Raw genomic sequence first — 15641 nt, 5'->3', positions numbered from 1 at the left:
ATCTGGGAGCCAGTGCTCTGGCACAGGAATTTAAGCTGCCTGTGACAGCACCCCATATGAGCCCAGCTCAAGTCCTGGCTGCTCCACTTCTAATTCTCTGCCACCATGCCCAGGGAAACAGTGGGAGATGGCTCACATCCTTGGGCCCCTGCATTCAAGTGGGAGACCTGGATGAGGCCTCTGGTCCTGAAATCAGCCTGGCCCTGCCCCTGGCTACTTGCAGAGAGAGCAGCAACAGATGGAAGATTCTCATCATTCTCTCATATTCTCTGTGTCTGTAATTCTGCCTTGCAAATAACCATATAAATCTTTTAAAAAAATCCAATCCTGTCATTCCCTAACCCCAACCCACTGCCCCTGCAGATGAGCACAGACATGGTCTGCTTCTTTCCTAGGTTCTAATGCCACTGTGCTAAGCAGAACACACTCAAAAAATAAAAGATAGCAGGACACAAGTACCCAATAAAACCAATGAATGGACTGCCACACCCCCGGCCGGCCCGCCCCTTCTCCCTTCTGCCCTGCCTTAGCTGCTGGGAGTTGATGCTCTGGGTGTCTGCCACTGCCCACTCCTTCCACTCGACTCACGGGGACCCCGCTCCCAGTTTAACTTGGTGTTGAGGGGAGAAGAGACACTTATAGTTCCCTCAATAAGACATCATAAAGGCCCAGCGGCGTGGTCTAGCGGCTAAAGTCCTCACCTTGAATGCCCCGGGATCCCATATGGGCGCCGGTTCTAATCCCGGCAGCTCCACTTCCCATCCAGCTCCCTGTTTGTGGCCTGGGAAAGCAGTCAAGAACGACCCAAGGCTTTGGGATCCTGCACCCATGTGGGAGACCTGGAAGAAGTTCCTGGATCCTGGCTTGAGATCGGCACAGCATCAGCCTTTGCGCTCACTAGGGGAGTGAATCATCGGACGGAAGATCTTCCTCTCTGTCTCCCCTCCTCTCTGTATATCTGACTTTGCAATAAAAATAAACAAATCTTTAAAAAAAAAAAAAAGAAGACATCATAAATCCCCTTCAAGATTTCCCTGCTGACCCACTGGGATAGATACAAGGAAACATAAAAACGGCTCATGTGGAATATCTTGGTCTAGTTGCTCCTGAACTCGGCACAGGTGTACCCTGCAAGGTCAGAACTGCATGGCAGTGGGTAGGTCTCCAGGATGGCTTTGCATCCTCACCACACAGCCAAGGAAAACACCAGGTCTCTAACAGGCAAGCTGAGATAAGACTTACTCTGCTGAGCAGGTGGGGATGAGCCCAGAAAGGGGAGCTGCAGGAGCTCCCTTGCCAGGCCACTCTCTCTGGTGAGCGTTAGAGCTGGGACATGGGACAGGCCAGGCTGGACACGGTCACAGAACCCAGCCTGCAAGTGAGCTGGGTTAGTTGGAAAGCCTGGGTGGCTAAGTGTCCACATCCATTGGTACACGCATGAGCCAGAGTAAACAGGCTGGTTGGGCTTTGCTGCAACAGCAGCTCGCAAGCATAGGGACTGAGGGCAAGTCCTATCAGGCTAGAACTGCAGAACCACCTGGAAAATGCAAGATTCGGGACTGGGAATGAGTCTAGTAGGGAAACTATGGGTACCTCTCTGATGGGCCTCAGCTCCCACCAGTTAGCACACAAACCAGGACTGGGGGTGGGCCTGGCTGGACAGGTGATAGTGCCCACCAGCACAAGAGTGGGATGGATAGTGGGCTTGGTCGGGTGAGCTAGGCTGCAGCACCCTTTGATGTATACAAGAACCAAATAAGATACAAGACAAACTGGGCCAGTCTGCTGCACATATGGGCATGCACAGGAACTGGGGCTGAGGGCTATCCTGGTGGGGATTGTTGGGCGTCACTGACACCAGGCTATAGTCCCCATGGTGTGCTGGTGTGCAGGAGGGCCAAGTGTCTGGATGGGCAGGTTGGGCTGGACCGCAGCATCCATTAGTTTGCATATGAGATGAGGCTAGGGACAGACATGACCAGGCGACTGTAACCACCAGTATTTGTGTAGACTGACGTGGGTGATGGACTGAACCGGCCTCCATACTGGCTGGCACACACAGGAGACAGGTTTAGGGTCACCTCTGGTGAGGTTTCCTTGCGGACCACTGGACTCAAAACACCAACCACAGGGAAAATCACAGGACCTGTGGTCTGACTGTGGAGTGCAGGTGTCACAACTGGGCCTCCTTCCTACTGAAGCCTGTGCAGTGAACAGCATGCCCAGATGCACATAGCAGATATGGCAGTTCACTGGGGCTTGCAGAGGATGTCTAGCACCATGGCAGAAGGAGGGCAGAACAAACTGGACAACGCTCCTGGCCAAGCTTTTGACAGTGAGTTACCTAGGCAAACTCTAAGGTGGACTATGTCAGCCAATGGACCTTGGAAGGATATACTCAGCCTTGGAGCAACAAAATCAACAACACCTCAGAACTATCAAAACCACTCCAGCAGTACAGTCGGATCATGCTCCACATCGGGGACCCTGGGATGACACTGAGTGGCCGTCCTCCATCCCCAGGTGCTAATACAGTCAGGCTGCTGGGTGCAGCCCTCTCCCCTTCTCTCTCCACTCCCCCCAAAACAGAGGAAACAAATGTCTCATCCACTTTCCCCCATTCCTCAACCCTTCCCACCATAATCAGGAGTCCACACTGGTATACCTCCTTCTCGACTATATAAACATCATCAAAAGTAAAATAATTATTTTTTTTTAATTCCCAGGTATTCTTTGCGGACACAGTCACTAATTGCTGCCTTGGGGAAGAACTGCGGGGGTCTCTTCCTGTGAGAGCACTTTTCCTGAGTCACTGGCTTGTTCAACCTTGCCAACTCTGCGAGTCCTCCGTGCGCTCTTTGTCCAGCAGCTCCTCGGCAGCTCACAGCTAAGACAATGCTAGCATGAATTCCCACCTCCTAACTCCACCCGCTTCACGGTGCGATCACATTCCTTTCCTTCCACCCGGACTTTCCACCTCGTTTTCTATGCTGGACACGTTCCGGCCAGTCACTGGAGTCTTGTGGGAAGCGAGAAGAGAGGAGAGAGAGGAAGAGAGATGGGAAGGCAACAGTTCTGTGCCCACACTGCCCAGCCACGGGCCATGGGACCTCCCCCGGGGTGAGCGCCACACCTGTCTCTCTCCTGCAGGAGCAGCGGCAGCGCCACGTTGCCCTGGTGCGTCTTGGTCATCTCGGAGAGCTTGTTTTCCAGGCTCAGCCGCAGAGCCTTCTCCGTTTCCTTCGCTGCTAAAGTCTTTTCCAGTTCTGCTTGGGCGGCTTTCACATCCTACAGTTAAATTAAATGCATTTGATGCAATTTTTCAATACAATTGGGAACATTTTGAAAGGAAATTGGATTAAAATATAAATATTTATGACTTTTTCTCCAGCACATTTCCCCTCCCTGAATTGTACTATACATGGCAAGAATCGGTAATAAATACATTTGCCAGCCATTTTTTTTCCCTCCTGTATCCTGAAGAGTAATAGGTATTTCCAACAGAAAAGGCTCCACTCGACAAGACCTGAATTCTTGCTTTTGGAAAATCAGATCAATATTTACAGCTTCAGTGAGAACACAGAGAAACACACCTCTCCCTGCTAACCATGCGTACATTCCCAAGCCACCGTCATCTCCATACAAATTCATCCCACACCTCACTGCCCCCTGCACTATTTTTTGCTAAGATAATGACTGCATAATTCGAAAGTACATTTTCTCTATCTCCAAGGTGATTAAGGTGGTGAGAAACTCTATGTTCTCGCCAAGAGCTCAGAAGAGGCGGCAGGAAAATCACCTAAAGCCCACGGGCAGCGTCGGTGTCAGAGCAGCGGGCCCGGTGCTGATGCAAGCAGCTGGCCCGGTGCTGATGCAAGCAGCCTGGGAACCAACACGGCTCTCCGGCCACTCACACCAACTGCCTCTGAGTACAACACAAAGTTCAAAATCTGCTTCTCCCACTCACTTGCTGTGTGGCCACGAGATGGGCATTTAACCTCCCTGACAGCCAGCTTCCCGGTCCCTGAACTCGAAGATAACCACTGTGCCACGATAGGGTTGCTGACGCCCTATCACAAGCCCACTCCATCACAGAAAGCTCGAGCGAATGTTAGAGGACATGGGTTCCCTTTCCGGCTCAGGCTCCTAACTTCCTGTTAAAGCAGTCTTTGGAGGGTGATGGCAAGAAGTCAGGCCCCTGCCCCCACGTGGACAGCCCAGGTTGAGTCGCCAGCTCGCAGCCCAGCACCACACCTGGCCCAGCCACAGCCCAAGCCAGAGCCTGGAGAGTGAGCCCGCAGATGGGAGCTCTCTGTATTGTCTCTCTGCCTCTTACATACACAAACAGTATTTGTAAATGCTGTTTTCCTCCTTCTGGCCTGGCCCTCCTCTGGTGCCTCCTCAGGCCACCGCTGTCTTTCCAGGAGGCCTGCCCGTCAATCTCAATGAAAGCCGGAAGAAAAGTCATTTCCCATATTCTCAGACAACAAACAACAAAGCCTGTTATTTACCAAGTGTCTCCTAAATGCCAGGCTCCGCGCAAGAGCTTTGTTTATATTATCTTGATCCTCGTCCAAATCTAAAAAGTTATAGAATGAGATGGTGCAGCCTAGCAGTGCAGAATACAGCTCTGCACCCCGCCTCACTACCTGGCACTTTCTGCCCTGTGCAGCCTTCAGCCAGGGACTCAGCCACTCTGTGCCTACTTCATCAGCTGTGCGCAGAAAAAAAAAGGACAACGAACGAGGCAGCGTCCATGCAGAACTTAGGAGGATGCCACCCCCAAAAGCTAGCATCCCACTGCCACTGCCATCAGTCGCCACTGCCAGTCAGGCCTAACTGTCCCCTCTGTCAGACAGAGCAACAGGTGCAGGAAAGGCCAATGGCCTTACCCAAGGTGACGAATCTAGCAAGGGAGAGAGCAGAGCTGTGGCAACACACTGGGCAGCACTTACTGAGACAGTAATAGGATGGCTGAGCCAACAGGTTACACTTCGGAAAAGCCTCGTAACCACATCTGAGCTAAGATTCAGAATGTGGCCTCAAAAGCCGCTTCTTCTGGCTCCAGCTCCAGCATCCATCTCGTGGACTGGCCTCCTCATCGTCGCTGAGCCTCACTTTCCTCGGCTGTATTTTGTATTTTGAACCTAGCATCTATGTGACGCCATGGGGACGACACGAAGGCTGATGGGAACAGCATGAGGGAAGAACTGCCAGCTCCCTGCTTCTTGGGACCATTTGTCTTTGTGTCTACCAAGGAGAGCCAGAGGTTCAGAAAGAGAAACTGAGATGAAACAACAGACATCAAAAGACCGAGAATCAAACCATCAGTATTCTGCATATTAGCTTAAAGTGGAAGAAACATTTCAAAGAGCAAGACAACAAGGTTTTTTTAAACCAGAAACACCCCGACTCCCATCAGCTGCAAGAAACAGCTAGGTAAGAACACAGAGAAGGGGAAGCCACACATGGCTCCTAATGAGGAACAGAAGAGCTGCTGGGCAGCACTGGTGCGCACGGGCCTGCACGCCAGGAGCGTGGGCTCTAGCTCACATTAAGTCCTGCTGCCTCTCTGGGCTTCAGCCTCCTCGTGTTGGAAAGAACCAGCCCAGAGACAGCAGAGTCAGCGGGGGCAAACAGGCTTCAAAATCAGCAGCCTTGACTTGAGGATGCAACCTGGCCTACTCAGAAGCCCCTCCGTGTTTTGCATCCTCACAGAGCTCTACACTGTGCGTGCAAAGTGCGGCCCAGGGGGCCGGGGCCCTGGTGCTGCCGCGTAAGGGTGGCATTGCCCCTCCTGAACCCCGGACACAGCCGCGCCTGGCCCGCTGTGAGGGTCCTCCGAGTCCCAGACTTGCCTCCTCTAAGAGATGCACCTTCTCGGTGAGGAGATCTTCCACCTGCTCCACCTTCTTCCGAGCGTCTTCCTTCAGCCGCTGGATTTCAGAGCCACTGCCTTCGGCTAAGCTCTCAACCGCTTTGCTGCAAAGACAGGTGAGAGGGTGAACATTTCAACAGCCCACAGAGACCAGCAGTATCCGTTGGCCAAAAGAAATTAACATCTGTAATGCAAACACATATAGTAAAAATAATAATAATAATAATGGTAAGACACATCCACAATCTCATCACTCGGGGCAGTGTACACGCCTTGAGACACTTCCACAAAACACAGCATTTTCGGGTAGATCGGGGAGCTGGTTTTACCTCTAATGCATGACAAACATCCTTCGGCATCAATACATGTAAGTCCTTATGTGCGCTCCTACCCGAAGGTTACACATTAACTCACTGTATGAAAGATGCTACAATTCAATCAACTCCCTAGTAGGAAAAGATTTCGATTGTTTCTGACTTGATGCATTCGCCTGATGAGGCTGGCGGCAGTTCTGTGCCTGGCCCACAGTCAGCAGGCAGCAGACATCAGCACCGTTTACTATAATAAGCACTGTCCGGTAAAGGGTCTGCCCACCGCTTGGCTGGGGTACCGCGCACAGGCATGGCTTCCTACAGCAACTGCCGATTGCCCACCAGCAAGCTTCCAGCCAGGTACGACTCCACTGGTGGTACAGCAAAGGTGGAAAGCTGATGAGACTAACCCCCACGCAGAGGCGTGGGCTGCGGCACCAACAAGCCTGCAGGAGCCAGCACGGAGATGCGCCATCTCTGCCACCTGAGAGGAAAGAGGTTGATACAGCCCGATCGAAGGACGCAAGGACTGTGCTCGGTGCGACAGCCTAGTGGCTAAAGTCCTCGCCTTGCATGTGCTGGGATCCCATATGGGCGCTAGTTCTAATCCCGGTGGCCCCGCTTCCCATCCAGATCCCTGCTTGTGGCCTGGGAAAGCAGTTGAGGACAGCCCAAAGCCTTGGACCCTGCACCCACGTGGGAAACCCGGAAGAGGCTCCTGGCTCCTGGCTTGAAATCAGCACAGCTCTGGCCACTGTGGTCACTTGGAGAGTGAACTAGGATACACGGAAGATCTTCCTCTCTGTTTCTCCTCCTCTCAGTAAATTTTCCAGTAAAAAAATAAATCTTAAAAAAAAAAAAAAGGATGTGAGGACCACCTCCACGCAGGGCATGGACGAGGGCAATGACGTCAGCAGCCAGCGCTGTCTGTGACCAGAGCACGAGCCGCACAGCCAGCACCACCACAGCTCCACGGACTATTCCCTCACACAACAGTGGGCAAGGCACACACCAGTCAGACTCGGGGCCACAACCCCGGATGCCGCAAGAAATCCAGGCCTGGATGTGAATTGGCAAAAAAACTCAGACCCTGCGCGGTCCTCATCAGATTTCAGGAATGACTGCAGGGTTTCAGAAGAGGCAGGATGCGAAAGGAAATGGCTCCACCTAACGCTGGTTTCTCAGAAAGCTGCACCACACGAAATGAAAAAAAAATATATTAATAATGAAAAGGACAACCTGCAGCCACCAGCCTGCCTGCCCTCCTTCAGGGGTGTCTGCCAGCCTTGCGAGCACGCGCGAACCTGCAGGCCCTGTGACTGCTTTACTGAGAGCAATCAAAGTCAGGAGGGCCACCCTCGTCCAGGTCTCAAACACGAGGTGCTGCACAGGCTCCTCTCAGCAAGCCGACCTCCAGCGGCCCCAACGTCATGACGTAACAGGGAAGAAAAAAGCTGGAGAGATTTGCCCGCAAGCTTTCACTGTTATGTCCTCGGTGTGGCTCTGGGTAAACTGCCGCACTTCAGTAAATTCTCTCTCCCTGCTAAGTGTTCCTCGTGAAAAATGAGATGGTCACCTCCTACAATTAATGCCCTTTCCCACAGGGTGCTTCCTGCCCTCTGACCTGGGCCCGCTGCCCTGCCGGCCCAGGACGTGCCAGCCCCTACCGAGCTGCGCTGAGAGGCCCCGCTCCACCCCACTGCCCATTTCCGAGGGCAGAGAACAGACCACATGGGGGCCAGCACCAAGGCCACCACATCCTGATAAATGCCACTGAACACCCTGACGCCACTTCCTCTGCTCCCCTCTGGCTGGACCCTGCCGAGATGCAATCATTTCTGCCACCCTCGGGGGCACTGCATGTGCCCCACAGCCCAGCAGCCCCTGCTTCCTGGGTCCTTCCGAATTCCTGCTGCCTACTCACCAGCACAGCTGCCCTTGGCCTTGCGGAAACCCCGTCCCTCAGCCCCCACTAGCTCCGTCAGCAGGCCGACCACGATTTGTAACAAGTCCAGGTATTACTCAGTTGCTCTGTGTGTTAGTTATTCCACCAAAATGTCCTCCCAGTAATAAATGTCCCAACTTTTCATTCATCATCATTGTATCTTAGTTATTGCAGCAATAAAATTTACACCTAGCAGTATGGTACAATGTTCCTCTACTAATGGAATTATTATTTTTGTTTGTGTTTTAAAGCTTCAGAGATAAAATTTACTCCCAATCACAACACTGCTTTTGTTCTTAATGTCTTCTTACAGTACCTAATAAATGAAAGGATGGAAATGCAGCAAGGCATGGGATCAGCAGTCTTTAGAATTTCAGATTCGGCGGCATTTGGGATATCTGCACACACGCACTGAGATATTTGGGAATGGGACCCCAGTCTAAACATGGAATTCATTTATGTTTCATAGATACATGAGGCGATTTCATGTGTTATTTTCAGGGCTCCTGCCTTCTGGCTGTGACTCCTCACAAGGTGAGACTGCATGACAACACTCACCAAGTTCAGAGCTTGGAAGGATTGCAGATTTTCGGATTAGAGATGCTCAATCTATACAGATTTAAACCAGTGAGTTAATTAATGAAAATTTTTATTTTCAAATATTTTTAAGCACCAGAACCCCTTTCAAACAAAACATTAACAAGAACCTCAGTTCATCTGATAGGTTTTCATTTTTTTAAATTACTCTTTGAAGCTCCACCCTCTGTCTCTACCTCCCCTTCATGGACACTTCAAGTTCCCTAGGCTTTTATAATGAATGAGAGAATGAATCAGTTATGCAACGAACACCACGGATGAAGCCAAGGAAAGCAGTCACACACAAACAAGTACATATCGTACAAGTCCATTTACAAAACGCTCAAAGCCCAGCAGAACTCAGGACTTGCTGAGTAACTGAAGCCACAACAGTGCCCAGCATCTCTGGCAAGCAGGCTAAGTTCCAAAGGCATACCAGGCACACAGGCACACTTGGCACACAGGCACACCAGGGGCTTCTGGGGCTGGGGACATTCTGTGCCCTCCTTAGCAGGTGGTTCCGCAGCTATGTAGGCGTCGGTGACGAATCACGCTGGAACCATTGGATCTGCTTGCTTTCCTGTGAGTCTACTGTGCTTTAAAAGCTGGTAATTAAATAGGAACAGAACTCTCCCTGGAGCCCCCGGAGCCCTGCTGAACAGCGGCCCAGGAAAGCCACGGGTCCCTGACGGCCAACAGCGCACCCAACATCAGGAGCCCCTGCACCTGCAGGCTCTGGACACGAAGCCAGGTACTCACGAGGCTTTGATGAGCAGCCGCTCTCTCTCCTGGAGCTCCCGCTTCAAACTTTCCACTTCCACCTTGAGCTCGATGTTCTTCCAGGTGAGAGAAAGAAGGAAAAGAAAACAGTGTAAAACACAAGATCTGTGACTGATGACAGTGGGGAAACGGCTTCCAGCACAGGCTAACCAGGAGACGCTTGTAACGGGCAGATGTTAGATTCAAAAACCTCATTAGCCTCAGGGCACAGAGAAAAGGGGATTATTGAACACTGGTGGTCTCAAAAGAAAGCCCTGGATTTCTGGAGACTTCCAACAATTATGGAAATGTTCCAAGCCTCTAACAGCCAGAGCATTCAAATAGCAAGGCGTAAATGTCACACGAGTGAGGCTGATTTAAAAATTGTTTGCCTTCCGCCAGGCAAATTTACAAGCAATTCTGCAGTTTGCTTTTACCATTCCAAAGCAATTATTTCTGGTTGTTTACAATCATGCATGTGGTGGTTGTAGCAATAGGAACGTGTTACTGCTTGAAAAAATAAATCACACATAAGGTAAAAAGTAGGAAGCCGCATCAGTGGCTACCTCATTTCAATACAAGATTTCAGGGTGCTCACTTACAAATCACCCACAGCCACATGGAGCAAGCTGTCTACAGGGAAACCATGGTGTTCTCCAACCAACCATCTTCCACTTCACCCACTGGAACAAAGGGAGTCGCCAAGAGACATGGGCTTCAAGAATCCAAAGACCCAGTCTTTGCCAGATGGAACACTACACAAGACAATGGAGCAGCAGTAGGCCTCAAAACTCACCACGAATGTACCCAAATGGAACTGAAGATGAATTCCTGGAGTAGACACAGCAGGGCTGGGGTCGTAGTTTGCAAAAATCACTGGAAATTCAAGTTGTCTCCACAATCTCCCTCCTCTTTTAATAATTCTCACCTGGTTCCTATTGCACCCCAGCACACACGCCAAGCAGTCCTGGAGGAACAAGTCCTCCAGGCTGGGAAGGGGAGGCCAGAAGGGAAAGATCTGGAGAGTGGGCAGCCATGGGGTCCAACTCTGCCTCGACTCTACTCTTTCCCAGGAGGAGAGCAAAGCTGGTCGATGGGGGCTTACACTGCACACAGCCTCACCAAGAGCTTGTGACAGGCCGACCCCCAGGACATGGGAGTGGACAGGTGAACACAGAACGTGCATCCTGGAAGCATGGTCTGGTAATCAAGCAGAGGAGCACAGGTCCAGGGAGGGGAAAAACGGGGCTTCTCCTTTCAGATCAGATCACTCACGTACCAAATGGAAAGCATAAACATGAATGACACGGATGGTCCAAGGACCACACAAGCTGCCAGTGAGAGACGTCTGAAGGCGAGAAGAATGAAGGAAGCTCCCGGGAAGCAGAACCGACTGTGGTCCTTAGGAGGGGGAGTGGCGACCCAGCTGGGGATCCCTTGCCCAACTCTCACAGGACACAGCGCACCCACGCACGAGCTGGTAACACAGCCTGGGACCTTCTCTGCTTCTTCAGATGCACCAACTGCCATCCGGCCAATATAGTTGAAACAAACAGAGCACTGACATGTCCACTAGACTGGTCTGCTCAAGAACAGCTTTTCAATTTATAAATATATACATAAATTCTACCATGTGTAAGTATATACTGTTTGTGTAAGTGTGTGTTGGTATAATTTCCTGAACCAAATATCAGAATATCTTCTAAATATGAGATGGACTATTATGAAGGTATAAAAAGAGAGGATTGTGGGAAAATACTGTTAGGTGAAAAAGTGAAAGGCATACAACATGCTTGTATTTACCTACAAACAAACATGCGCACACACACACACACCTGCACGTGTGTGCGTAAAATCCCTTTGCATAAGGAATGGATATTACTGCTTAGATCTAGGGACCCAGGAGACAAGGGTGGCAGATTGTCCATTCAGTGTAAACCTTTCACACGTTTTGAAGTCTGAACCATGTGTACCCCCATCCAAAAACTTACACTAGAAAAGAAGGGGCTGGGGGCTACCACCCCACTAGGCTCAGGTCACCCAGTGAGACAATGGGAAGAACAGCTCTTCATGACCCACCACTTCAGTCCAGCAAAAGGAGCATCCCCCATGCAGAAGAGAAACACCTGTGTCCTCAGGGATGCAGGAACTCCTCAATGCTGAGAAAGGCCTAGAAGTGCAGTACGATCCTCCTCAAGACAAGTTCAAGCTCATCTGCTGAAACTCAAGGACAGTTCCTTTTCCTCCTTCAAAAAGCTTCCACTGGTATAAAATTTAGAGGGAAAAAAATTCAATAATTCCCAGGCCAAGGGCTAATCTACCAGAAAAAGCCAAGCAATGGGCACTGAAATATTGTCTGCACTCATGTCTTTTCAAGAAAGTCAAGTTCTCTTTTCAACTTTCAGAACCAAGGTTTGTTTTCAGACAAAGACCTCCAGGTCAAGGCTTCAAATGGCAACAGACGTTTTTCCTGACAGTCGTAAGCAAGCACACAGGAATACAAAAGAGTCGGATTAGGGCAAAACTGACAACCCTAACGCCGGGCTGCCAATGGAAACCTCCACAAGACAATGGCGCTAACTGTCACGCGCTCACCTGTGCTGCAGCGTTTCACCTGTCACCTCATTTGAATCTGCTGAAATAACCCTGTGATACAGGGAGTATCACTCAGTGTTAGAAGCAAGCTCGGAGAGCAGGAGTGCCTTGCTTAAGGTGGAAACAGCAGGATTCAGCTACAGGGCCATTCCACTAGCTGTTTCTAAATAATTATTAAAAGGCAACCGGGCTGGTGAATCAGAATGTCAAGGGCATGAGGGGCTGCCTTAGGAGCCCACCGTGCGCCTCTCTGCTCGGTCCTGGGGCATCCTTGATTACGTTCCCTGTAATCAATGTAAACTACACGGAGGCAGGTCTCATCATCACACCAAAGGTGAGCACAGACACTGATCACATTTCTGCTTAGGACGCCCAGGAGAAAAGACACAAAGGGCCACGGCGCCCAGGGGTCACTCACAGTTTTGTAGATGTGTTCAGTGGGGCCATCAAATTCCTGCTGCATTCTCTCTTCCAGGAAGTAGATACGGAGCTTCAGGTTAAAGTTTTCTTTCTTCAGGTCAGTGATTTGCTAAAAAAAAGAAGTGTTATCTAAGCAAACAGAAAGTAGGGGACCAAGGATGTGTACCTACATGAACCCCACAGTTTCCCAGGATACAAAATGGATTCCAGTGTCACCCAGTGCAGAGCAGCGCTGCCCTTACCACAATCGAACCAACCCACTTGTCAGAGGAAGGACAATTTTTTGTTTTGGTTTGGTTTGGTGTAAGATTTATTTTTCTTTTTATTGGAAAGGCAGATTACAGAGAGAAAGAGAAACAGAGAGGAAGATCTTCTGTCTGCTGGTTCACTCCCCAAGTGGCCGCAATGGCTGGAGCTGAGCCAATCTGAAGCCAGGAGCCTGCAGTTGCTTCCAGGTTGGTGCAGGGTCCCAATACTTTGGGCCGTCCTTGACTGCTTTCCCAAGCCACAAGCAGGGAGCTGGAAGGGAAGCAGAGCCTCCAGGATTAGAACCAGTGACCATATGGGATCAGGGCGTGTTCAAGGCAAGGACTTTAACCACTATGCTATCACACCGGGCCTTTCATACACTTTTTAAAGCTGAATAGGAGAAAATGGCAAGTCTATTCTGCATCGATTAGATATCCAAACTGTTGGCCCTTAGCCCTCCTGTTGACATTCAAGGTTTCAATTTGGTGGCTAACAAGAAACAATCGGTAGGCTAATTAAAGCCTCCTTTTAAATGTTTTAAGGAAATAGCACATAAAACATTCTTCCCAATAAAAAAAAATCCCTCCCCGCCAGGTGCCTCCTATAAAGAGAAATCTTATTCTACTACTCGGTGACCAATAAAATATTTATAGAGGCTGCTTAGAGTATTCACGTTGTACACAATGCAAAAATCCTCACCAACACCTGAAAGAACATTTGTTCTGTTTGGGGGTAAAGATGCTTTCTAAAGAGAGAGAGTGGGGAAAAAAAAACAGAGGCAAACATGCCTTCAGAAGTTCATGCAGACCCAAACAGGCCCAAGCGAATAAAGGACACACATGCACGCTCCTTCTCCGAAGGCACTACGTCTGAGTACCCACGCCCAACTAGACGAGGGACCCTTACAAACGCCCCACACCCATCTGCTTTCCTGGCCTGCCAGCTGGCAGGGTCTCAACTCTTCCCACTGCAGCTCTAAAGTCACCAGAGCCCTGCAAGTCTTCCCACCCCCCCCCACCCCCCATCATTCTCACACACTCTCCACTGCTACTTATTTGCAAGGCAGAGAAACAGATCTAACCACCGCTTCACTCCCCAGGTGATCACAGTGACCAGGGCTGGGCCAGGTCCAACCCAGGACGTTGGCACTCAATCTACTTGAACCTCCACCTGCTGTGCCACAGGGTGAAACTTGCAGGAAGGCAGCAGCAGAAGCAGGGCCAGGACTGAACCCAGGCGCTCCGCTGTGGGACACAGTTGTTCAAGGTGGCATCCCAACCTCTGCTCCAAACTCTGGCCCACAGTTTCACTTTCTGCCTGCAACTTTTCATAATTGATATTCATCTTACCAATACACATATTTATTTTTTTGTCACTATGCTTATTACATAAATAGAAGCCACTCCTGTGAGCAGACTTCATCTTATAAGTTTTTTTTTAAGATTTATTTATTTTTATTGGAAAGTCAGACATATAGAAAGGAGGAGAGACAGAGAGGAAGATCTTCCATCTGCTAATTTACTCCACACGTGGCCACAATGGCTAGAGCTGCACCAATCGGAAGCCAGGAGCCAAGAGCCAGGAGCCTCTTCCGGGTCTCCCACACGGGTGCAGGATCCCAAGCTTTAGGCTGTCCTCGACTGCTTTCCCAAGCCACAAGCAGAGAGCTGGATGGGGAAGCATGGCTGGTAGAATTAGAACTGGTGCCCATTTGGGAACCCAGCACGTGCAAGGCAAGGACTTTAGCCACTTAAGCTACTGCCTAGTAACTACATCTTCAATGACCTTCAAGGCTTTGGCACAGGAACTAGAACACAGTGGACACTTAGGAACATTTGTTAAATAAATGACTAAACCAATGAGTAAATACAGTCCACAAATAAGACTATCTACCTTACCGGCTATAGGACCTTAGTTAAATTCATTTTTTTCTGTATTTTCTTTATCTAAAAAGGTGGATAAAGTAATGCCTACTTCACAGAGCTATTAGAAGAATTAAAAGAAATTAGAATGTTGGTGGAGTACCTAGCATAGCAAAAGAATATAGACTTTAACTGGGGTTCTTCTCATATGTACTTTTCTGTTTTAGAGAAACAAGTTCAAGGGAAAAACACATAAAACTTACAGTGGAAGAACTTCGAACAGCTTAACATACACTGGGGATAAATGGCCCAAAATATAAACCTCCCCTGCCGAAATGACTTAGAAACCTGATGGTCAGAAGCAAGCTAATGCAGAGCTATAACCTAGCCACAGGCCAGGCCTGGGCAGCCGAGTGCGACTGTGGGATGCAGCCCCGCGGAGTGGGATACGCCCACCAGGATGACGGCCCGGTGCCCCCCGACGCTGCAGAGGGGCCGCTCTGAGCCCAGGAAAGATCCTGCAGGAGCTCTGGCCTGTCCCTCGGGTTTCCTCTGACTCCCACTCCCTGTGAGAAGCCCTGCCTAGCCAAATGCTCCACTAGAGGCGAAGGAAAACCAAAAGCAGCAACAGGGGGAAAAAACATGACTCCAGCTGAAAGCAGGAGCGCAGGAGCTCGCCCTCCCAGGCCCTCTTCCTGTGTGGGACCCCAAAGGCTGAGGGGACAGGGTGTGGGGTCCACAGCAGCACACTCCGCCCTCCGGGCCTGTGAGTCGTGTATTTACAGCTCTGAGCCACTGCCGGCTCATCCATAAGATGAGGATCAAATCAAAGGCTGCATGGGAGTGTTGCCACAACCTGGCAGAGCCTGGCACTTAGACGCCGGAAGCACAGATGGCCTTAACAATCCTTTACAAAGGAATCCATTTCTCACTCAAGCCCTCCGGAAGCAGGTCTTTGGGCTGCCACCAATTTTTTTATCCTCTTTTAAAGGACAAAAACTATTACACTCACCAAGACATTACAAATACCATCAACTTCCTGCGAC

The 15641-nt window shown here is 50.1% G+C and overlaps 1 protein-coding gene across 1 annotated transcript in view; it reads right to left on the bottom strand.

Moving 5' to 3' along the window:
• Positions 1–15641, bottom strand: part of CDK5RAP2 (CDK5 regulatory subunit associated protein 2) — a 173868-nt gene that overhangs the window by 131730 nt on the left and 26497 nt on the right. The window contains exons 4-7 of the mRNA XM_040963828.1: positions 12483–12593; positions 9470–9546; positions 5859–5982; positions 3134–3288 (exon numbers count right to left, since the gene is read on the bottom strand). Coding sequence (XP_040819762.1) covers positions 3134–3288; positions 5859–5982; positions 9470–9546; positions 12483–12593 — 467 coding nt within the window. The remainder of the gene's footprint in view (positions 1–3133; positions 3289–5858; positions 5983–9469; positions 9547–12482; positions 12594–15641) is intronic.

This window comes from Ochotona curzoniae, unplaced genomic scaffold (genome assembly GCF_017591425.1).
Source record: "Ochotona curzoniae isolate NIBS_2020 unplaced genomic scaffold, NIBS_Ocur_1.0 scaffold_3208, whole genome shotgun sequence".
In the NCBI taxonomy this organism is placed as follows: Eukaryota; Metazoa; Chordata; class Mammalia; order Lagomorpha; family Ochotonidae; genus Ochotona; species Ochotona curzoniae.
The sequence above is the reverse complement of the archived record's forward strand: the minus strand, read 5'-3'. Positions and strand labels throughout refer to the sequence as shown.